Source organism: Tiliqua scincoides, chromosome 2 (genome assembly GCF_035046505.1).
Source record: "Tiliqua scincoides isolate rTilSci1 chromosome 2, rTilSci1.hap2, whole genome shotgun sequence".
In the NCBI taxonomy this organism is placed as follows: domain Eukaryota; kingdom Metazoa; phylum Chordata; class Lepidosauria; order Squamata; family Scincidae; genus Tiliqua; species Tiliqua scincoides.
In genome coordinates this window covers 5,608,099-5,631,377 of record NC_089822.1, presented here as the reverse complement: position 1 = coordinate 5,631,377, position 23,279 = coordinate 5,608,099, and the positions used below count along the sequence as shown (strand labels likewise).

At 44.7% G+C, this 23,279-nt stretch overlaps 1 protein-coding gene across 1 annotated transcript in view; it reads left to right on the top strand.

Annotated features, from left to right (window-relative positions):
• EPG5 (ectopic P-granules 5 autophagy tethering factor) overlaps positions 1-23,279 on the top strand; it is a 69,622-nt gene that overhangs the window by 6,078 nt on the left and 40,265 nt on the right. Inside the window, exons 2-16 of the mRNA XM_066615176.1 lie at positions 1,425-2,312; positions 3,474-3,717; positions 4,846-4,982; positions 6,350-6,457; positions 7,226-7,299; positions 8,656-8,764; positions 9,895-10,009; positions 11,488-11,638; positions 11,922-12,077; positions 12,573-12,730; positions 13,395-13,549; positions 14,334-14,474; positions 15,005-15,169; positions 16,398-16,517; positions 17,606-17,865. Coding sequence (XP_066471273.1) covers positions 1,425-2,312; positions 3,474-3,717; positions 4,846-4,982; positions 6,350-6,457; positions 7,226-7,299; positions 8,656-8,764; positions 9,895-10,009; positions 11,488-11,638; positions 11,922-12,077; positions 12,573-12,730; positions 13,395-13,549; positions 14,334-14,474; positions 15,005-15,169; positions 16,398-16,517; positions 17,606-17,865 — 2,981 coding nt within the window. The remainder of the gene's footprint in view (positions 1-1,424; positions 2,313-3,473; positions 3,718-4,845; positions 4,983-6,349; positions 6,458-7,225; positions 7,300-8,655; positions 8,765-9,894; positions 10,010-11,487; positions 11,639-11,921; positions 12,078-12,572; positions 12,731-13,394; positions 13,550-14,333; positions 14,475-15,004; positions 15,170-16,397; positions 16,518-17,605; positions 17,866-23,279) is intronic.

Sequence of the window (23,279 nt, the reverse complement as noted above, 5' to 3'; positions counted from 1 at the left end):
GCAGAGAGTGGGTGTCAATGGGCAATTTTCACAATGAAGAGAGGTGAAAAGCGGTGTGCCCCAAGGATCTGTCCTGGGACCGGTGCTTTTCAACCTCTTCATAAATGACCTGGAGACAGGGTTGAGCAGTGAAGTGGCTAAGTTTGCAGACGACACCAAACTTTTCCGAGTGGTGAAGACCAGAAGTGATTGTGAGGAGCTCCAGAAGGATCTCTCCAAACTGGCAGAATGGGCAGCAAAATGGCAGATGCGCTTCAATGTCAGTAAGTGTAAAGTCATGCACATTGGGGCAAAAAATCAAAACTTTAGATATAGGCTGATGGGTCTGTGACAGATCAGGAGAGAGATCTTGGGGTGGTGGTGGACAGGTCGATGAAAGTATCGACCCAATGTACGGCGGCAGTGAAGAAGGCTAATTCTATGCTTGGGATCATTAGGAAGGGTATTGAGAACAAAACGGCTAGTATTATAATGCCATTGTACAAATCTATGGTAAGGCCACACCTGGAGTATTGTGTCCAGTTCTGGTTGCCGCATCTCAAAAAAGACATTGTGGAAATGGAAAAGGTGCAAAAGAGAGCGACTAAGATGATTACGGGGCTGGGGCACCTTCCTTATGAGGAAAGGCTGCGGCGTTTGGGCCTCTTCAGCCTAGAAAAGAGACGCCTGAGGGGGGACATGATTGAGATGTACAAAATTATGCAGGGGATGGACAGAGTGGATAGGGAGATGCTCTTGACACTCTCACATAATACCCGAACCAGGGGACATCCACTAAAATTGAGTGTTGGGCGGGTTAGGACAGACAAAAGAAAATATTTCTTTACTCTGTGTGTGGTTGGTCTGTGGAACTCCTTGCCACAGGATGTGGTGCTGGCGTCTAGCCTAGATGCCTTTAAAAGGGGATTGGACAAGTTTCTGGAGGAAAAATCCATTATGGGGTACAAGCCATGATGTGTATGCGCAACCTCCTGATTTTAGAAATGGGTTATGTCAGAAGGCCAGATGCAAGGGAGGGAGGTCTCTTGTTATCTGGTGTGCTCCCTGGGGCATTTGGTGGGCCGCTGTGAGATACAGGAAGCTGGACTAGATGGGCCTATGGCCTGATCCAGTGGGGCTGTTCTTATGTTCTTATGTTATTTTTTCTCTCGGCCTAAGGGAGAGGGGACATGAATGGATGGGACATGGCCATGTACACTGCCCTGAGCTTCTTGGGGGTGGACCAGCTTATAAATGACTATAGATAGTCTTGGATCTTGAGACGAGTTTGTCTGATTTTTCATACCTGTAAGACCTGCTTGCTAGCATTGCGTCATTGGTAATTTGGACCAATTTGATGTCCTCAGTCTGGATTTGCTGCGATATGAGCCCACTGCTGTTGTTCAGACCCCATATTTTAATGTTGCTTCTTACATTTCTTCTAGGAAAAAAAGAAAAAAAGCGAAGAAGAGGGTGTTGAGCCTCGGACAGTTCTTCCCAGTGCAATCAGAAACCAAGAAGGATCTTCTCAATCTAGCAACGCTCAGGTGGAACACCTTCCAGAGTGCAGGCCCCATAATGAAGTGAATGAGAGACAAAGTGGGAATGACATGTGTGACATCCCACCAACTGTGAAAACCCTGATGAATGAAGGCTCCCCAGCAGCTGCCCTGACAGAGCCTTTAACACAGGTGGATGAATTTGAGGCAAAAGCTTTGCAGGAGCAGAAGGATGTTGAAAAGACAGTAGCCAATCCTCAGAGCCTTACTGATGGGCTCATTAGTGAAATGACAACCTTTTGCCTATCAGAAAAGAGTGTTTCTTCGCCAGCAGGAAGTGAACAGGACCAAGAAACTGAGAATATGCAACACAACAAGCATCCTGTTGTCCACTCTTCGGAAGAGGCAACCGTTTCTGCCCCCATAAAAGAAGTCAAAGAACGCATACAGAATTCTGGTTTCAAAACACTGTATCCAGATCTACCCTTGGAACTAACTCAAGAGAGATTACCAGTGCTTGCCATCAAGGCACTGTTACCTAAGGGTAGGCTGTATCCTGAGATTCCAGTGGAACCAGAGCTGGTGCCTTTTACCAAAGAGCAGCTCAAGATATTTCAGCCATGCTCCTGGCTGGAGAACGTAGAATCCTATGTGGAGGAGTTCGCAAGTGTCGCGCATCAAGACAGGCACGAGTTTTATGAGTTGTTGCTGACCTACTGGCGCTGTCGAAAGCACCTGCTTCTGGCTGAGGCAGAGCTGCAAACCATGACATCAGATCTCCACAGTGTCAAAGGTCGCCTGTGGATGTTCACAGACAAACAGCAGTCTATCCAGGTGGCGTAATAGAAGTTGTTTTGGAGTCTTAATTCATACATTTGCCAGAACCATGTGGTTCAGCCCTCTTGAGTCTTTGGCACTTCTGAATGTTGGTGACCAGGAAAGTGTCCTGGGTTGAATTCTGTCCCAAATCTCTTGCACGTATCGAAATTTAGCATGTTGGAGAAAACAAGTTGACTTAAGGTCCAATCCTATCCAGCTTTCTAGCACTGGTGCAGCCGCAGTGCAGCCCTGAGGTAAGGGACCAAATGTTCCTATACCTTGAGGAGGCCTCTGTGATTGCTTCCCCACCACAGGATGTAGTGCGTGCCCCATTGGCACAGCTACACCGGCACTGGAAAATTGGATAGGATTTGGCCCTTAGTTCTCTTATATGCTGGTTTTTCATGTGAAGGAATTCACTGATATGGTTGCCACCTGCAATTCTGAACATGTACTGGCAGCCCCCACATCCATGAATCTGGTATCCATTGTTTCAACTTGCTGATCCGCTCCCCCTTTAATTAGCATTTACTTGCTTACTGCTAAGAAAATGTTTCTTCCTTTTACAGGTTACTATAAGCATGCAAGCTTATAGTGACGTGGAGGCAGGTTGCAGGCAGCCTGAATGCTTGAAGAGACGAGATCAAATATTGACAGGAAGTAGTATTGCAAAGATAGCGTGTGGGTGGTGGCCTTCCATTATTGGTTGCTTCTGACAATTCAGGGGCTTTCTCCATTTATCTATGACAGTTTATAGCAATCAATAGATAAAACCCTTGTTCAGAAAACACCCCCATCCTGCATTCATTGAATGTGTGGTGCAGAAGTATCCTGAGATACTCACGCCTCCTAGCCCTCTCCCCCTACTTTGATGCTCCTGCTGGTTGTGACTTTTTGGTAGCTGTGTATTGACCATTTGTATGAAATGGGATGAACAGTGTCTGGGGACAGGGGCTGATTCATATAGTTTGGAACCTTGGATCAGGAAAGGGGGAGGAAGGTCCATGAACCCCTGTGTCACCAGCTGGATTTTACATGGCATGATGGCATCAATTCTCATTTCCGCATTCTTGTCCTGTCCTCCCGTCACACACCTGTGAATTAAATCCTCCCTTCAGTTGTTGATTTTGCCAGTCCTTGTACATCAGAATAGCACTGATGTTGATTCCTTTGCAGGGCGTCTGTGCTGATCAGTGCAAAGTTTCTGGCCATCATCGTTACCAGACAGTTGAAATGAATGAAGGTGCCTTGGCAGACCTGAGGAGCTTGTTTGAAGCCAAAGCTGAGCACATCCATCAGACTCTGGCCCTGCACTCGTACACTTCAGTGCTGTCCCGCCTGCAGGTGGAGTCTTACATCTACGAACTGCTCAGTGGCTCTTCTTTGCTGAAGTCAGTGGGCATTCAGCAGCAAGAGCCAGGTGTGTGTGTGTGTGTTTAGTGTAAATCAGTGTTACTGGTGGGGAGACGTTGCCGTCTGCAGGCAGAGTACAGCCTCGTGTTCTAAAAACAACACTTTCCAAAATGTGGGGTTCTTTAACACAGCTTCCATAAATTATGCAGATTAAGCATACGAATGTACATGGTAAAGACTGAGAAAGCAGGAAGATATCTCAGTGGAGATCCTGCTTCCTGGTCAGAGGAAGGGATGGGGGAACTAGTTATACTGAAATTACATGCACTTGTCAGTGGCTTGCCTTTTGTGGTCCTCTGGCAGTCATCTGGCTAGGAGCTTGACGACTCTTGCTCTTCACTTCCTTCCTTTCTGGGATTTCACAAAATGCTGCCCATTTGCTCTTGAAGCTTGTGTTTGCAATCTCAATAACTAGAAATTTGCTTTTTAACGGTCTGATTGTCTCACAATGCTGGAAACTTTGTCCATTTTCAAACCCCGGATTTGTGCCATGCTCAAATTATGTGAGGAGATCCCATAATAAAATTTGCAGTCCTGGTGTCTCCCAATTTTAGCTACTATCATGCTTTCTCCCCATCTTTGAAAATAATTGCCGTAGGGATCAGGCTTTCTGTTATTTGAGCACTGCCTTGTGCAGAATCAGGGGAAATATCACAGGCTGACCACTTCCTCAGGAAACGTTTCCTAGTTGTTGGAATATTTGAGCAGTGAAACAAGTTACCTAGGGCATTCAGAGCATCTTTTTCATGGGAGGAGGCCTCTGAAATCGAGCGTTCCCAACATAAGAGATGGGACTCTGTGAAAGGCATGAGTAATTGTTTGGAGAGGTGGATTCCACTTACCTTTCCTAATCATTACACTTTCCAGTTCTTGCATGGCTGCTGATTAGGCCAAGAAGTAGAGGATGGGCCTGTCCTATGATAAATGCCATTATCGGAAAAAGCTATCCCTTTTTACCATTGCAGTGTTGTGAGGATTTTAAGCTGTGCGATGGTGACTTGACTGAAGCCACCTAGTGAGCTTTATGGCTGAGAGGGGAAGAGAATCCAGGAAAGGGCTCCCTGGCCCAAGCCCCAGCAGTCTTCACTATACCACACTGGCTTTCGGCTCTCCTAATTTCATTCTTAATTTACAGCTCTTAAACAGGTAGAGAACATTTCTTCAGACTTGGGCTCCTTGAAGGAATGCATCAGCGTTCTCTTCAGTTTTACTCGCAGAGTTGTTGAAGATTTGCAGTTCCAGAACGATGTTCTTCTTTGGCTCCGGAAGCTGGTAAGAAACGCTGTGCAGAAATTCTGTAGCTGGTCATCTTGGTAGTGTATTTCTTTTGTCATGGCTGTCCCTTGTTTTGCCCAGGAGATCTGGATATGTACGCATGTATAGCCTTCTCCCTCTGTTTCTTTCCAGCAAATGGTATTCAGAGACATTCTGCCTCTGAACCTGGAGGTCATATGTAGCCATCATGGTTAGTAGCCATTGATACAGCTGTCCTAGATTTTTGCTTCTTGTTTCTGGATCTCTGAGTTTCATAAGTCATGCTGGTATTTTCTTAGGCATTGACTTTTGCAGTAATATTGCTAAGAGGGTCATCCATATATTGTAGAGAAGCCTGCAGAAGTGACCTGCTACATTCTGACATCGTTACATTATTTATTTTAATACCTTATTCCCCTCTTTTCTACTCTTGTAAGAGCTCCAAACAGCTTATGTAATAGGTGAAACAATGCAATAATCGTGTTAATCATGCAGAGAACCGACTGGTCAGCGTTTCTCAGTGTGTGCACTTTGGAGCCCTAGGGCTACAAAAAACAATTATTAGAAATGGAAAGAGACAGAAAAGTTTGAGGAACTACTGCTCTAGATAATTTCAAACAGTTTCGTTACTCACTAGCACATTTTAACCATTGTTTCATACTTGAATTAGGATGGGTAATGAGAGATCAAAAGGTAGATCTTGAGAGTTCAAAAGGTGGACCTTTTTGGGTGTATGTGCATGAGTGGGGTGAAGATCCCCACCCATACTGCATCTTAAAGTCTTTTGAGTTTGAAATAAAAGGTTGAGACTTTTGTGGATTATTGAATATGAGTGTTAGGGTATGTTCTTGTGGGGGAAAAATGAGCCCAGATCCAGTCCTGTATGTACATACTTGAGAATAAGTCCCATTGAACTCAGGGGTAACACTTCTGAGTAGATATACTTTGGATGGCACTGTGAATGGGGGAATGTTTTCCCTACTTGTCACCATCCAGCACCCAAGACACCGTAGTGCTCTCCTCTCAGACCACTAGGTGGCAGTCTCTGTTACTCTTCAGGGGGCTGGATGAGAAGGCACCTCCTTATCCTTTAGCGGGGTCTTTCTCCATTCTCCGTAGCATGGACAATGTTTTTCTGACATGGTTCTACATTAAATGTGAAATGAAGCTCCATTGCATTCCGTATCTGACTTAACAGCATCCTATCTAGAGCTGGATTAATCAGTAGGCTAAGGAAACAGCAGAGTGGAGACGCAACTGGAGCTTTTGCTGTGCTGTGCTGATATGGGAGTACTTTGTTATTTTAATACTGCTTTTAGCAAAAAGTTTTTAAAGTGGTTTGTATGGCAAAATTACGTTCAATTCGTAAAAATTTCATTTTCCAGGTTTCCGTCTTGCAGAGAATTGGCTCTTCAGGGGACCATGTCTTCCTCTTGAACCACATTCTTCGGTGCCCAGCTGGTGTCAGTAAATGGGCAGTTCCATTCATTCAGGTGTGAATGTTGAATCTCTTCTTGAAATTGTGTGACTGATGGGATCTGGAGTGCACCATATCAGACTGCATATGTTGGCTCCTATGATTGAAGTTTCCTCCATGTGAAAAAAATGCCTTGCCCAGAAACTAGCATGTCAAGGAGCAGGTTAGGCTGGAACCTGAAGCCTCCTTCTTGACATCTTAGTTTTCCATCTAGAGATTGTTTTGTTTTAATATGGAGAAGAATATAATCATGCAAACACCCACCTGAGGTCTGAATTAGGCTAAACTAGCAATTTTTAACACTTTTTTTTCTCATAGCGCACACAGACCTCTATGGTCTTCGCCTCTTGTGATGTCACTTCCAGCTTCCTGGAGACTTTTCCAGGTTCTGTGGCTCTGTTTCTAGGGCAACTGTCTGTAGTAACTACTTGTCCGTCCCTCTTCCTCTGTTGGCAGAGCTTAGTAACTACAACCCCACAGCTGTAGTAGTCCCAGGACTGTGCCATTTCAGGCTTTGGATGGACAGTGGTTGTACTATATAGTTACTTTTCACCCATTGATTCTGCTGCCAGAGCTCACTCTTGTTATATTTGTCAATCTTCAGCCCAGTTTTTCGCAAAATCATATTTCTAATAGCTCCCTGTGTTGCGATTAATTAACTTTACCCTGAATATCTGACTCTTTGTTTCTTAGAATTGGGTGCTTTTGACACCCAGCCCTGTGATTTTAGAATTAGAATTGCCTGATTTTGTACTGATTTTGTATTTGATTTTTTCACTTTTAGATTCACATACAGGGTAACCCTTCTGGGGTCTTTCATTTTATGCAGTCCCTCGCATTGCTTATGTCTCCTGCAAAGTAAGTACAATGGAGAGAAATTGTGACTATAGGTTATATTGGAATATTTTGCTTAACCCCATAAAGACAATGCAGAAAAGTCATCTGTGCAGTCGTGATAACTTGAGCTACCTGCAAAAGGTTGATGTGGACCAGAAACCTTTTTTTTTTAAGGGTTCGGTTCCATGTTAGGAAATCTCAAGGTCTTCCTCCCATAACTACAGAGGAAGAACTGTAGCTCAGTGATAGAGCACAAGCTTTGTGTACCAAAGGTCCTATGTTCAGTCCCTGGCATCTTCAGGTAATCTAGAGAGCCTCTGCCAAACAGAGCAGGTGATACCAAGGGTGATGGACCAAGAGTTTGACTTGGCATAACACAACTGCATGTGTTCAGTTATTCCAACATTGAAGGAAGGCTGTCTTGCCCTGAGCCTTTTTCTATCCTAGGAAGGAGAGAGAGCACTGGGCAAACAGAAGGAGTAGGGAACAGTTCTCACCTGAGCTGTCAAGCCACCTGTGCATGTGTCTGTCATATTAATAACTTCAGTTTGCTCTCCAGTACATGGCCATCATTTTGAGGCACTTGCAAAGCTATAAATGTTGGACTACATGTTTTTTCTAGTTGCATGCTAGGGGTTTGCTTTAAAAGGAGAAACACACTTAACCAAAAGCAACTGTTGGAGGCCCTGAATCAGACTGGCATCACAACATGCAGGGAGGATCAATTTCCGCAGCTGTTCTCTAGCTAGAGATTGCCCTCCTGAGCAGCAGTTCACTCCAGAGGCAGCTGTTTGCATCAAAGAGCAGCAGAGGTGGTAGGGCATGGGGGATTTTCAGTGGGAGAACAGTATGAAGGAAAAGAACGAACCTCCCCACATGCTCTCCACTTATTTTTTTTTAAAAGGTGCTTTTGCTCTTAACCGATCTCTCAAGCACTTACTTAAGATAATGTTTAATTGGACCATAACACACTTGATTCCTCAGTTCTTTGAAAGATCACTGTTTACGGATTTGAAAAAAATAATACTGGGGCCAAAACTAAAACCATGTGTGTCTGCTTCCCTGAGGAGAAAGTTCTTATATGTACAGCTCTTCTTGCTGCACAACTTTCCAGGAGCACCCTTCTCCAGCACTACACTACACCCATGAGTAGCCTACTCACATGCCTTCGAAACATTGCTTATGCTTAGTAAGTGATGCACATCTTCCTTGGTGGAACACATCTGGCTTGTGATTTCTGTATTTTTGAACTTGGTTGTGTGTGTGTTCTTCCCCTTATCAGTTCAGCTCGGAATGTCAGTAACAATGAACAGCATTTCTCCCTCTTTTGGAATGCCTGCCTGATTTTTGTGGCATGTTACATTTTATAATCTGCAGAAATCGAGCAGAGTTTATGTGCCATATGAAGCCTAGTGAACGGAGGACTTCCTCTTCATCTGCAGTGGAATCTGGAAACTGGACTTTGGTGGATGAAGGCGGGGAAGAGGTACTTTAATTCATGGCCTTTTTGTATTCCAAGCACAGACTCTTCCTGAGAAAGCTGGAATAAAACATGCCAACTGTGTATCTGTTAGCCAGGATCTGAAACTTATACCTTCACTTTTGAAATATTATAAAGTCAAGTAGGTCACTGATATTCCATCAAGAGATATGCAGCTGCCTGTATAAAGCACTGCCTCAGTCTTTTTTCCAGCCACAGACTGGCCTGATGTCTGCTTTTACAAAACTGGTCCTTGCTGTCACTTTGCTACTTAATACACAGGTGACATCATACTGAAATGCAGATAGAAAGGACAAAAGTGTGTGTCCAATGATAGGAGAGGGACCAGTCATCCTCTCCATTACTGTTCTTGCTCTCCTCTCTGAGGCAGGGGGATGTAGTGCTCAGGAATGGGCTTTATAATTCTGAGGTGGAGTGTTCTTCTGTACCTAAGAATGCCTGATGTTGGGCTCATGTACGGAATTGTCAGGGGGCTGGAGCTCAGTGGTGGAGCACTTAAATACAGCCCCTGCCATTTCCAGATAGGGTTGGAAAAGAGCCTTGGGAGAGCCACTGCCAGTCATCATAGACCGCTCTGAGCTAAGCGGACCTGCTTAGTTAGAACTAGATCTGTAGAAAGTCGTTTTTTTTGTTCCTAGTTGGGGAGGAAAGCAGGAAAATGCATGCCATTTAATTTAATTGTAATGCAGGGTTAGGGATCATGACCAGTTTTGGTTTGGTTAAGTCATAATTTATGCTGGTCAGCATTGACCCCTTCCCTCCTCCAAATAATCTGTAAGAGTGAAATAACCGGGTTGGGTGGGGGGGGGGTTTGGTTGCCTTACTCAGGGCTTTGGGGCTGGCAGTTGGCTGTCTCCAGAGCTCAGAAGAACTTTTCCCCAGTTGTGGGCAGGGGAGAGACTTCTGTATGGTGCTGAGTTTTGTCTCTCATGGCAAGTGGTTTTAGGAAGGCCTGGATAATGAGAGCTTCTTTTTGTTGTCTTGAAAGAGCACAATCTGACCCTGAAGGAAGAAGTACAATCCTTGATCATTTTGTTGGAGAGGCTAGTATTCATCCATACCTTGCTGGTGTTGTGCTTTTTAAGATTAGAAAATGCAACCTTCTTTCCTCCTAGGATGAAGATCCTGATACCAGCTGGGTTCTTCTTCTTGAGGATGACTTGATTGCACTTTTGTCACAGTTTCCCTTTCATGAACTCTTCCAGCATGTTCTTGGATTCGATTTTAAAGGTGGGCAAATGTGTCTAGTAAGAATTTTTTTTAAGGAAAAGACATTTATATAGATTACTTCAGTTGGCATTCCACCCCCTGGCCCTCTGAGCAGAGGCACCCCTTTCTCCTTTCCCACTTTCACCTTCCAGCTCCGTCCTCTTGCCCTCATCTTCTCCACTCTTCCTCCATGTTTTCCTCTTTGTGGGTCAGCACTGACCCCTCACTGGACCTGGTTGTAACTGGACCTGATTCTCCTCAGTATCTCTTGTCAATGGTGTAGAAGAGGGGATAAAAGGAATCCTTATCAAATTTTCAAACAACACTAAAGTGGAAGAAATAGCTAATAGCACAGAAGACAGTAGAAGCATTTGAGAGCATCTTGATAGAACTGAATACTTGGCTGAAACTAACAACATGAAGTCCAGCAGAGACAAATACAAGGTCATAATTTGCATTAGGCACTTAAAATCAAATGGGAAATACGTAGTTTTACAGCAAATGTGCTTTTTTGTTGTTGCAGTGGATCACAAGCTGAACATGAGACAGTGGTATGGTATAGCTGCAAAAAAGACTAATGCAGTTTTAGGTTGCATTAGTAAAACCATAGCTCCCAAGTCACATGAAGTAATGGTTCTACCTTACTCTGCACTGGCCAGATCTCATCTACAGTACTGTGTCCAGTTCTGGGCACTTCATTTTAAGAAGGATACAGCCAAACTGGGGCAGTTCAGAGAAGGGAGCAGGGACCTAGAAAACAAATACCATGAGGAGAGGCTGAGGAAACTGAATACATTTAGCCTGGAGAAAAGAAGGCTGAGATGACAAGATGGTGCTCTTCAAATACTTGAAGGATGTCACATGGAAGAGGACTGGAATGTCCTTCTGGACATTTATTCGTATTGTTGGAGATGGAGGAAGCAAGCAAGGATGGATGGAAGGACATTCCAACCAAGTTTACTGAACAGTGGTTGAGACTGAGAGCTACCAAAATAGTTAGTTCTATTTGTATTTTTAACAGTTTCAGATTTCTATTACACTTGTTAAAAATATGTTGATTTTCTTTTTTTCTGAATCATAAGAACAGCCCCACTGGATCAGGCCATAGGCCCGTCTAATCCAGCTTCCTTTATCTCACAGCGGCCCACCAAATGCCCCAGGGAGCACACCAGATAACAAGAGACCTGCATTCTGGTGCCCTCCCTTGCATCTGGCATTCTGACATAACCCATTTCTAAAATCAGGAGGTTGCGCATACACATCATGGCTTGTACCCCGTAATGGATTTTTCCTCCAGAAACTTGTCCAATCCCCTTTTAAAGGTGTCCAGGCTAGACGCTGTCACCACATCCTGTGGCAAGGAGTTCCACAGACCAACCACACGCTGAGTAAAGAAATATTTTCTTTTGTCTGTTCTAACTCTCCCAACACTCAATTTTAGTGGATGTCCCCTGGTTCTGGTGTTATGTGATGTCTTCTGGGTGTTTTCATCCGCACAGGCGTTTATGTTCCTGAGAAAACAACGCCCCAGGAGATGATGAAGGTCTTTGCGTTTGCTAACTCCTTAGTGGAACTTCTGGCAGTGGGGCTGGAAACCTTCAACCGAGCCCGGTACCGGCAATTTGTGAAGCGAATTGGCCGTCTCATCAGGTAGGTAGAGTAGCTTGATTGTCTCATGGGTGGGACCCCAGGCATCAACCTGGTTGGGGCCTCACCTTGCTCCCTTTCCTTTTGAGTCAATTTTATTGCATTGGCTGCCCCCGATTCCGGGTCAACAAGTGGTCCTGATCCTGAATGAGGAAGGCTCAGGGCTGAAAGGGGCATCCTAACACTAGCTCTTAAAAAGCCTCCTAAAAAGTGAGAACTGAGGGCCTGATTCTGTTGACATTGTCCTGAGTTTTTCCTCTTCCTTGTGTTCCTCCTGATCCTGTAGGATGACACTTTGCTATGTGAGTGACCACTGGGCTCAGTACATAAGACATGCTAAAGACTGCGGCTATGTAATGTATCCTTACACAGTTGAGAAACTGCAGGTGGAATTCGATGAACTCTTTTTGAGGGCTGTCCTTTATGTACTGAAAGCAAAAAGGTAGGAAGCCACAGGCTGTCATGGTGGTGGTGGGAGCATGAATGGCTGTTGAGGAAATCTAGTTAGAGAGAGAGAAAGCGATGAGCAAAAAAAAAATCTGTTGGTAGAGCAAGGAAATCTGCTCTTCATTGGTTCATTTCAGTAATGGAGTAATGAAGTAGCTTTAAATGTTGAGCTTTTACTTTGGGAACTTGTCTAGTCAAGGCAATCAACCACATTGCCTGATTCCAAAAAGCCAGTAGTGTTTTCATCTGGCAAGCTTCTCAGTGAGACAGGGTGCCATCCCCGAAAAAAGTTATTACCTAGCTGAGTCAGATGGCAGTGGGGCTCTATTGGGTTTAGGCAAGTCCTTGTGGTAGGATGTTCACTTCACTGTGGGAAAGACTTGTCAGGGTCACAGAAGCGTGGAAGTGGGGTGGGTTGTGTGTGCGTCCTTGGTCTCTGCAACAAAGGCTGGTTACATTGTACTTCTGCTTTGGCTTTCCAATCCCACAGGCTGGGGGTGTGGCTCTTCATGTCAGAGATGCCGTATGGGACGCTGTCTAGCAATATGCTTTGGAAACTCTTTTCGATCATGCACTGTGCAGAAAGTGAAAACCTAGAGAAACTGAGTGCCACCATGGAGCTTGCTGACTGCCAGCGCGAACTGAAAGGTAGAGCCATTTCTAAGGGGGAGGGAATTCCAGCCAGTCTATGCTTATGTGTTCCATGCAGGTATTGGGCCAGTGCTTTGGAGGCAAGCATGTGGTCCAGCAGGGAGATGAAGGCAGTCAGAAGACAGCCGAGTCTGTGCAAATGAGCTTTTAGACTGGGGAGCGTGGCGAAAGTCAGCAGCTTTTTGCTACCAGGTGAAAACTCTGTTAGCCATTTGTGCCACCTGCAGTTGGCAGCTGCAGTTAGTAATGCTGCTTTCTGGCCAATTGCAATGCTGGTCCAGCAGTACAGCAGAGAGAACACATTTTCTGGGTGTTTGGAGTAAGGCGACTGGGTAGAACCTCTGGCTTAACAAACCAGGCATCTTAAGGAAGGATTTGGTTGTGCCCGGCTCTGTGATTCTGTGAAAAATCAAGGCCAAACTAGATGTGCAGTTCTACCCCTAATTCTTTGTCATTATGAAGGCTTCCCTCTCAGCTGACCGGTGGTTTACTGGCTTGTTCATGCTTGTAAATATAGGAAATGAGGGACTCATTCATGCTGCCACTCGGATCTCCACATCTCCCTTCTGTCCATCAGGATGTCAAGTGAATTGACATATTCAGGGAGGACTTTAGATATTTGACCTAGGTATAAACTCTCTTTTTTCCACGATACTGGCAGACCCAGCCCATTTGGAGAGTTTTGAGAAATATCTACAATCGATGAATGGGTCTGAGCAAATCTGCCTGCTGACAACGTTCGCCCAGATGGCACAGACCAAGCGGGATGATGTGGATGAGGACTTTGTCAGAGTCATTGTGCTGGAGATTTACGAGGTGAGCAAGAAGCAGTTTGTAGATGCAGTGGCATAGATACAGGTGGGTTGCATGTTAAGTACTGCAGGCACCGCGATGCACTGTGTAAGCAGCCCCTGCGCATTGCCACTGCTGGCCAGAATGGCTCCGACGGTGATTGGGAGGGGTTGCTTACTTGGCATGTTGCGGTGCCTGCGGTACTGAACGCTGTACCCCCATAGCTATGCCATTGTGTAGGCGATCTACTTGGTTCCATAGAGGAGGCAGAGAGCTCTGTGCAAGTGATTATTTTAATACTTATATTTTGCTCTTCTTCATTTTAAGAAAGCAGGATGCAAAACAGTTTATAAAAATAAAAATACAGGAAATCGCCAGATAAAAATCAGCTGTTAAAACAGTCATTGCTTCATTGATGGAAAACAAAATTTAAAATGCCTTATGAAATGGACAGTTTTTCACACCTCTTTTAAAAGCCGGAGAAGGCTTATTTGAGGTCCACAAAGAGGACATTGGCATTGCGAACAGCTGCAGACCAAAGAGCACAGCCTCGGGTGCCAGTCTTGTATGTAGTGCTCAGCCTCTGTGAGACCCTTACACTCGACTGTGAGACCCTCATACTAGACTGCCAAGACTGCGTACCTGGATATACTGGCTACCAAACAGAGCTGTGAACCTTCTTACCTCTTCCATGAACTTGTCTGTAGAGTTGGGAATGACGTTAACTCACAGTAGGTGACTGCTTTTTTCTTTTACACTCACATAGAGAACTTAAGTTCCTCTCCCCTGTGCTTTTTTTTTTCTTCAGGTGTCTTACATCAGCCTTTCCACAAGAGAAACATTTTCAAAGGTTGGCCGGGAACTCCTGGGCTCCATCACCGCTGTCCATACCACCATGATTTCTGTCTTGCTGGACCGTGTCAGTGAAACCATTGAAAGAGTCGGCATGGTAAGTCAGCATGGCTTTGTCAAGGAGGTGGGCTTTGCAAATCTCTGCCACGAAATGCAGATTTCTGTGGTGTATAAATTAAGCCAATTTGCCCAAAATTGTTTAGTTTTGAATAATTATTTTTTTGTCAGGGAGGTTTAAGGTGGTTTTCACTGAAAAAGTCAACTACTGTTTAGTTGACCAGAGGTCATTTCAGCAGCAAGTCAACTTTGATATTCAACAGAGATTCATATACAGTTTCACATCCCATGTTTTGGTTTTGCTGCTCTGAATCACAGAATCCACACAGTCCTGTTACTGATAGATCATTGAGGACCAAAGTGCCATTGAACTTGTAGCGCTTAACTTTTTCTGTGCATAGCAGGTAGTGGTGGTTCAGAGAAGCTGCTTTCTCTTTCCGCCCTTGAGTCATTTTCTGAGCCTTTCTGACCCAATTGCTATTTCTGTGGAATATTTGCGGGCACAAAGAACCCTGATGGATTCTAAGATTATTTTCATCGATCATCTTCCATCCTGTGTTTTTTTGTTAGGTTTCCCTTTATTTGTTTAAAGAGCTGCCGATGCATCTTTGGAAACCCTCTGCTTCAGAGGTTGACCTGATCTGCGACTGGCTACTGAATTACAACCTGACGGAAGTTGAGAACAAACTAGCTTGTGTTATCCTGGAAGGACTGAACTGGGGACTGAATGAGCACGTATGTATTAAAAACAGTTCATCAATTTAAAAAACTTGTAAACTGAATAGGCTTCCCCCACACATTTTTGTAAACATTAATTATTTTTAATTATTTAAAACTTATGAATAATTCTAATGGTATGCATAATCACAGAAGAGGCATTCCTTCTTTTTTCAAGCACAGGAGGGAATTCCTCAAAGATGAGGCTTATGACAACATATCCATATCTGAAAATAGAGAATTTTTTCCTTATAGATTTTTTTGTCATATGTCTGCTTATTAATCCATTAATGGATTAAAACTGATTTGATTAATTGCTTCTAATAGGGCAACAGGCCTGACCGAAAACTAAAGTATGTCAGGCATGGTTGAGAGTGATTTGGCTGGTTGCTCAAGCAATGGTGACTCTCTTCAGAGCTGTAGATGGGAACTGTGACAAAACAGCACCCACTATATATGACTGTGAATGTGTGCAGCTTTAATGTAAAGGTCCGTTTGAAACTGAAACCACATCGTGACTTCCTCTGTTGGTGGAGGAGAGGATTATTTCAAGAGACAGGGCAGGATGATTAGCAAAGGTTTTTAAAGCTTCGCAGATGAAGATTCCTTCCAATTTCCATCCTCTTTAGACAAGCCCACTTTTGGAGCTCCCCCCCCCCCTGGGAGCTTTCCCCATCTCTTGGCTTTCAAGGCCTCCTTGTAATAGTAATCCTCTTCTCTCTCATCCTCTTCTAAGTCCTTCCTTGCCTTTTCTCTCCCTATCCAGAGTTGGAGGCAATTTTTCTCCTTTTCCCCCAAGTAAAGAGCAAAAGAGAAAGGAATTTCTTTAGCAGCCACCAGTGTGCCCCTCCAGTATGCCATCCAGCTGAACCAGGAAGATTGGGTAGCCACAGTGGTGCACAAATCCCCCAGATCTGGTCAGATACTGAAGCAGATTCATCAGGACCACATTTGATTCTTTCCTCCCATGCAGTCACAATGTCAAGTAAAGGCTATTCATCACTGAACCAGCACGCTGCTCCTCCACATACATAATTGAATGTTTTAGTTCTTGGCTGATCTTCTACTGGACAGACTTCTTCTCTGTATGCAGTTCTTGTACAGAGGATTATTCCATTGTATGAGCTCCAGCTGCAGCTTGTTGCTCAGGCATAGGCTTTATTTATGGGACAGGAGTTGGGGGATAATACACAAAGGAAGCCTGGTGGACTGTTTCCTTGAAAATAAGCACTGTATTCTTTAATAGGGTAGCCTTCACCTGGATTCGGAAGTCCATGTCAAAGTTGCACTGACTGTCTTGGAAGCATACCAGAAGTACCTCTCTCAGAAACCATACAGTGGTCTCCTCTCTGAAAGCATCAAACAGGTACCCCACTTTCTCTTTGTATGTTTCCTCTCTGCTGTGGTGAAGAAATGCAAGTCCCTCAACTTAACATTCCTGTAAAACCTCCTTGTCCTTTTACCTGCTGTCAGCCCTGTGCAAACGTTGCTTTGGTTTTTCCTCAAAGGTTTTGTCTACATGTACAATTTTATTGCAAGTCCATGGCGAGGTAAGGTCCGTTTCAGTGGCAGCTGACCTGCTGAGTCTGTACTGAGAACAGCTGGGAATTGATGAAGGCGTCCCTGAGTCTCTGTTTGCAAATGTCAACTTGCAGCACTTTAACGGGAGGCAGATATTTGAAATTAGATGCTACAAGGTACAACCTCCCCCTTTAAGGATGTAGCTTTGTGTTAATCCTCAAGTTGCTGCGTTGTGGTCAAGTAGTTCTGTCTTTGAGCCCTTCTTGCCTTTCCTTCAAGCATGAAAGATCATTCCCTTGAAGGCACATGATGTAGCACATGTGTAGTTGTGTCTGGACTAGATGCGGATGCTCACAAAGGAGAGACTAGGCAGTTAAGCAGGTCAGAATTCGTAGCACCATGGATGCCTCCAAGGAGACAAGCTGGTCTGAGGCCTTCCACACTTCCACAATGCTTATTCTGCCCTCCTGGACTCTGCCTCCGTGCCTGGAGAGTGAGAGCCTTAAAGCGTCTCACAGGAATGCTAGGAGGCACTATTTGAACACAGTGAAGATGTTTGGAGGGCACAGAGCCAATAATGTGAGTGTAGGGTGGAGCCAGCTGGGTAAGTTGGTGAATTTAGACCAGAGAGGAATGACCACCTGAGTCTGGCAGTGGTGAGTTTGAAATGCTGGACTGAGAGTGGGGAACTGAAATGACCAAGTGAGGTGGGATATGGAAGCCAACAGGAGAAATGGAGGGTGGCTCCATGTAGATGGTGAGGCAAGGGCCTTGGGGAACTGGGGGCTTCTAGCCAATTGGGGCCATATGAATACTTCTTTAATGCTAACTTGCCTATTTTTAAAACTGTTTGAGTCTGTACTGCTGTAGGCGGCAGTACAGGCAAGCTGGATGTTCTGTGATTCTTCAGCCATGATGCCTCTTTGTTCTCAGGTCTCCTACCTGGCCAGCATTGTTCGTTACGGAGAGACTCCTGAAACCTCCTTTAACCAGTGGGCATGGGGCCTGATTTTGAGATTAAAACTGGACACGAATGACCATGTCCTGCAGTTACACTGGCCTCCGGTTGCTCCCCTCCCCTGGGGGTCAAAGCTGACAGAATCACCCACATTTCACCCACTGCTGAAAGCTGTCAGAGCAAGTCTTCCCATTGGCTGTTACCTTGCACTTGCCATGACAACACTGGGCTGCACGTAAGTTACCAGATGGTTCCTTGTCTTTTGTGCTCTTGGTAAGCATTTGTCTTCCATCTGATGCTAGGCTTCTTGTAGCACTATATTTCTTTTTTTGCTCTGTGTCAGCAACACATTCTTCAACACGAAGCCCCAACATAGAGTCTCTTGGAGACACCCAAGATCAAAGCACTGGCACCAGCTCGACCTGATTCTCACCAGACGCTCCAGCCTTCCCAGCATCAAGATCACACGCAGCTATCAGGGTGCTGCCTGCGACACCGACCACTCGCTGGTGTGCAGCAGAGTGAAACTGCAAACAAAGCGACTGTACCACACAAAAAAGGAAGGAAGACCTCGCATTGATACGAGCAAGACCCAGGATCAGAGAAAAGTGGAGGAATTTGCACGAGCGCTTGAGGAATCTCTTCCAGGTCCGGCTGATGCAAACGCATCCAACAGATGGGAACATTTCAAGAATGCCGTTTACAACAATGCCTTGTCCATATTTGGCAAGAAGACCAACAAGACGGCAGACTGGTTTGAAGCCCACTCTGAGGAGTTGACACCAGTCATTGAGGAAAAGAGGAGAGCTCAAGCAGCATACAAGTCCAGTCCCAGTGAGCGCAACGTGCAGGTCCTCCGAGCTGCTCGCAGCAAAGTTCAGCAGACTGCCAGGAGATGTGCTAACGACTACTGGCTCCAGCTCTGTTCCGAGATACAGATAGCAGCTGACACGGGCAACATCAAGGGGATGTATGATGGTATCAAGCAGGCCCTAGGTCCAACACAGAAGAAAATTGCCCCTCTGAAGTCTGCAACAGGCGAGGTCATCCAGGATCGGGCGCAGCAGATGGAACGCTGGGTGCAGCACTACTCTGAGCTATATTCCAGAGAAAATGTAGTCACTGAAGAAGCGCTGAACAACACTGAGTGCCTGCCTGTGCTGGAGGAGCTTGACAGTGAACCAACCCTAGAAGAACTTCACGTGGCCCTGGACTCCCTTGCCTTTGGCAAGGCACCTGGAAAAGACAGCATCCCTGCTGAAGTCCTAAAGTGCTGCAAAGAGATCATCGTCACTGAGCTGCATGAAATCCTTTGTCTCTGCTGGAGAGAAGGTGGAGTACCTCAAGACATGAGGGATGCAAACATCATCACGCTGTACAAGAACAAAGGCGACAGGGGTGACTGCAACAACTACCGTCGCATCTCTCTCTTTAGTGTTGTAGGAAAGCTGTTTGCCCGAGTTGCACTAAAGAGGCTCCAAGTACTTGCAGAGAGCGTTTATCCAGAATCACAGTGCGGATTCCGAGCCAACAGGTCCACCACTGATATGGTATTCTCCCTTAGACAACTGCAGGAGAAATGCAGGGAACAACAACAGCCACTCTTTATAGCCTTCATAGATCTCACGAAGGCTTTCGACCTGGTCAGCAGAGACGGCCTCTTCAAGATTCTCCCCAAGATTGGATGTCCACCCAGGCTCCTCAGCATCATCAGATCTTTCCACAAGGACATGAAGGGCACTGTTGTCTTCGATGGCTCCACATCAGACCCTTTTGACATCCGAAGCGGAGTGAAGCAGGGCTGTGTTCTTGCACCAACCTTGTTTGGGATTTTCTTTGCTGTCCTGCTGAAGCAGGCCTTTGGAACTACAACAGAAGGCATCTATCTCCGGACCAGATCAGACGGAAAGCTCTTCAACCTCTCCAGACTGAGAGCAAAATCCAAAGTCCAGCTGAAATGTCTGCGTGACTTCCTCTTTGCCGACGATGCAGCTGTCACTACCCACTCTGCCAAAGATCTCCAGCAGCTCATGGATCGTTTTAGCAAGGCCTGCCAAGATTTTGGACTGACAATCAGCCTGAAGAAAACACAGGTCATGGTTCAGGATGTGGACTCACCTCCCTGCATTACAATCTCTGAGCATGAACTGGAGGTTGTCCATGACTTTGTGTACCTTGGCTCAACGATCTCCGACACTCTTTCTCTCGATACCGAGCTAAACAAGCGCATCGGTAAAGCAGCTACCACGTTTTCCAGACTCACAAAGAGAGTCTGGTCCAACAAGAAGCTGACGGAACATACCAAGATCCAGGTCTACAGAGCTTGCGTCCTGAGTACACTTCTGTACTGCAGCGAGTCATGGACTCTTCGTTCACAACAGGAGAGGAAACTGAGCGCTTTCCACATGCGCTGCCTCCGACGCATCCTCGGCATCACCTGGCAGGACAAAGTTCCAAACAACACAGTCCTGGAACGTGCTGGAATCCCTAGCATGTATTCACTGCTGAAACAGAGACGCCTGCGTTGGCTTGGTCATGTCGTGAGAATGGATGATGGCCGGATCCCAAAGGATCTCCTCTATGGAGAACTCGTGCAAGGAAAGCGCCCTACAGGTAGACCACAGCTGCGATACAAGGACATCTGCAAGAGGGATCTGAAGGCCTTAGGGATGGACCTCAACAAGTGGGAAACCCTGGCCTCTGAGCGGCCCGCTTGGAGGCAGGCTGTGCAGCATGGCCTTTCCCAGTTTGAAGAGACACTTTGCCAACAGTCTGAGGCTAAGAGGCAAAGAAGGAAGGCCCATAGCCAGGGAGACAGACCAGGGACAGACTGCACTTGCTCCCGGTGTGGAAGGGATTGTCACTCCCGGATTGGCCTTTTCAGCCACACTAGACGCTGTTCCAGAACCACCTTTCAGAGCGCGATACCATAGTTTTCGAGACTGAAGGTTGCCAACTGTGATATTTCTTTTTTAAATCTGTTTTTATTTTATTATACCAAAAACAAAAAAACTAAAAAATAAAGATATTACAGGTTGTGTGGCAAATGCGGAAATCACAGACTACATTTCTTTGTTCTACTATAAAATCATAGAGAGCGACTAAGATGATTACTGGGCTGTGCCACCTTCCTTACGAGGAAAGGCTACGGCGTTTGGGCCTCTTCAGCCTAGAAAAGAGATGCCTGAGGGGGGACATGATTGAGACATACAAAATTATGTAGGGGATGGACAGAGTGGGTAGAGAGATGCTCTTTACACTCTCACATAACACCAGAACCAGGGGACATCCACTAAATTGAGTGTTGGGAGGGTTAGGACAGACAAAAGAAAATATTTCTTTACTCAGCGTGTGGTTGGTCTGTGGAACTCCTTGCCACAGGATGTGGTGACAGCATCTGGGCTGGATGCCTTTAAAAGGGGATTGGACAAGTTTCTGGAGGAAAAATCCATTACGGGGTACAAGCCATGATGTGTATGTGCAACCTCCTGATTTTAGAAATGGGCTATATCAGATGCAAGGGAGGGCACCAGGATGCAGGTCTCTTGTAATCTGGTGTGCTCCCTGGGGCATTTGGTGGGCCGCTGTGAGATACAGGAAGCTGGACTAGATGGGCCTATGGCCTGATCCAGTGGGCCTTTCTTATGTTCTTATCCTACCAAAAAATTAGTTTTCACTTCTTAAACAATCTACACTTATTAAAAATACATTTTCAACACAAAAAACCATAGAAGTTAAATCCCCTATCTACTCATCAGATAAATAGATTATTTGACCCATTATATCAAACTACATTTCTTTATTCTACTACAAAATCATACAAAAAATTATCAGATCTTAAACAGTCTAAACTAGCTAAAAATTACATTATCCACACAAGAAATAAAAATTAGAAACATAAAAATTAACTTCCCTGTCTACTCATCAAATCCATAGGCTATTTAGCCCATTTTCCCCTCAGTGCACAGTTAGTCCATGAATGGTTTCCAATTATCCATAACAAATTTTTACTGACTTGTCTTTAATAACAGTTGTAAGTTTATCAATTATCCATCAAAACCTCTTCCTCCTGACACTGATCCTGTTATATATCTTCTAATCTTCCCTCTTGTCTTCCTAAATCCTCCTGTTCTTTAAATTTCTGCATAAAGTCTCTTGCCTTTTGAACCATATCCAGTCAGTAGTTTTTTTGTTGTCTATAAACCTGGTCAACCTCTGAGCCAATGATATGTTCATCTGTTTGTAAATACCAAGCTAGGACCTGTACCATTCGTTTTCTCAAATCTTCTCCAACTTCTCCGAAATTCTTTGATGAGGCACTTAGTCTCAATGTTTTTTCTTTATTTGTTTGTTCCATCAAAGGTATCATATCTAATGTTTTCTCTTGTTCTGAACTCAGGACTTCCATTCTACAATCAATGATATTGACTCTGTTCTGACTCTCCTGTGTCTCTTGTTTAATATGTTTGACAGATTCTTCCAGCTGACCCATATCTTGTCTCAATTCGAATTTCAGGTCTTTAAGGTCTTGTTCAACTGAGTCTATTTTTAATTCAATTTTATCCTGAAACTGTTGAAACAAGTATTCCAGAAATTCCATATTAAGTTCTCTCTTTGGAGTCTATATTAGTAATCTTGGCTGTTAAGTTTGTTCTTTTGGTTACTCCATAGTATTGGCTCTTCGTTCCAGTTTTTACCAGCAGATGTCACTTCTAATTCAAGAACTCTATGGTTACACACTCTGTGATTTTGAAATAAAGCTCTTCTATTCTATAGTTCATATACTAAAATTTCATAAGCTATGACGTATCAAAAAAAGCTAAATATAAACACCCTAAATATTGTAATCATTAAAGTCAATAAAAAGTTATTAATCACTAGGTAATTTCTTGTTATCCCTTTGATCCAGGGAAGTCCTCAGCTGCAAGCTGTCAACAGTAGCCAGGTTTAAGTCTCCTGGTGCTTTCCCAAGCAGGAAAGTTCAACCTGCCATATTTACTCCCCCACATGATCTCTGTAGCACTGTATTTCTTCCTTGATGTCAGAAATCAACCTACAGTTTCGGAAAGCCAAGCAATAGTTTACTTTGAAACTGTGGACAAGAGAGTGCTGCAAATCCCACTTTTGTTCTCAATCTTTTATTCTCAAGAGTTCTAGTTTTAAACATAAAATGGCCTTGGCAGCCTAATATTTGGTCATTATCTTTCCATTTTTCCTCTTTAGCAATAGCTCCGATAACATATTTGTGAATCTAGGCAGACAGTTCCAATTTCCATTTTGAGTTGGTGCAACTGCATGATTTTGGTCTTTATTCTAGGAAAAGAAGAATGAGTTCTATATGTCAAGATATTTCATTCTATGTTGTTCAATTTGGGTGTGCCATTTAGGTGAAGAAAGTAATCCAGATTTACTTAGCCAGGGCATTAACCGTTGACCCCTACAATTTCCCTTTGACAAACTGGGATGAGAACAAGTGGCAGAGGGGGGACTCCTTACCCCAAGTAAATGTGAAAGAATCTCTCTTGCGTTTAGACTGGTGGGCACCAAATGCTCCTTCCTTTGTGGCTGGTTCTCCTGCTGTTCCCCACCTCCTGAAGCTACCTCAGGTGCTGGGGTGCATCAAGACAAAACATTTTGCTGTCTTCTTGC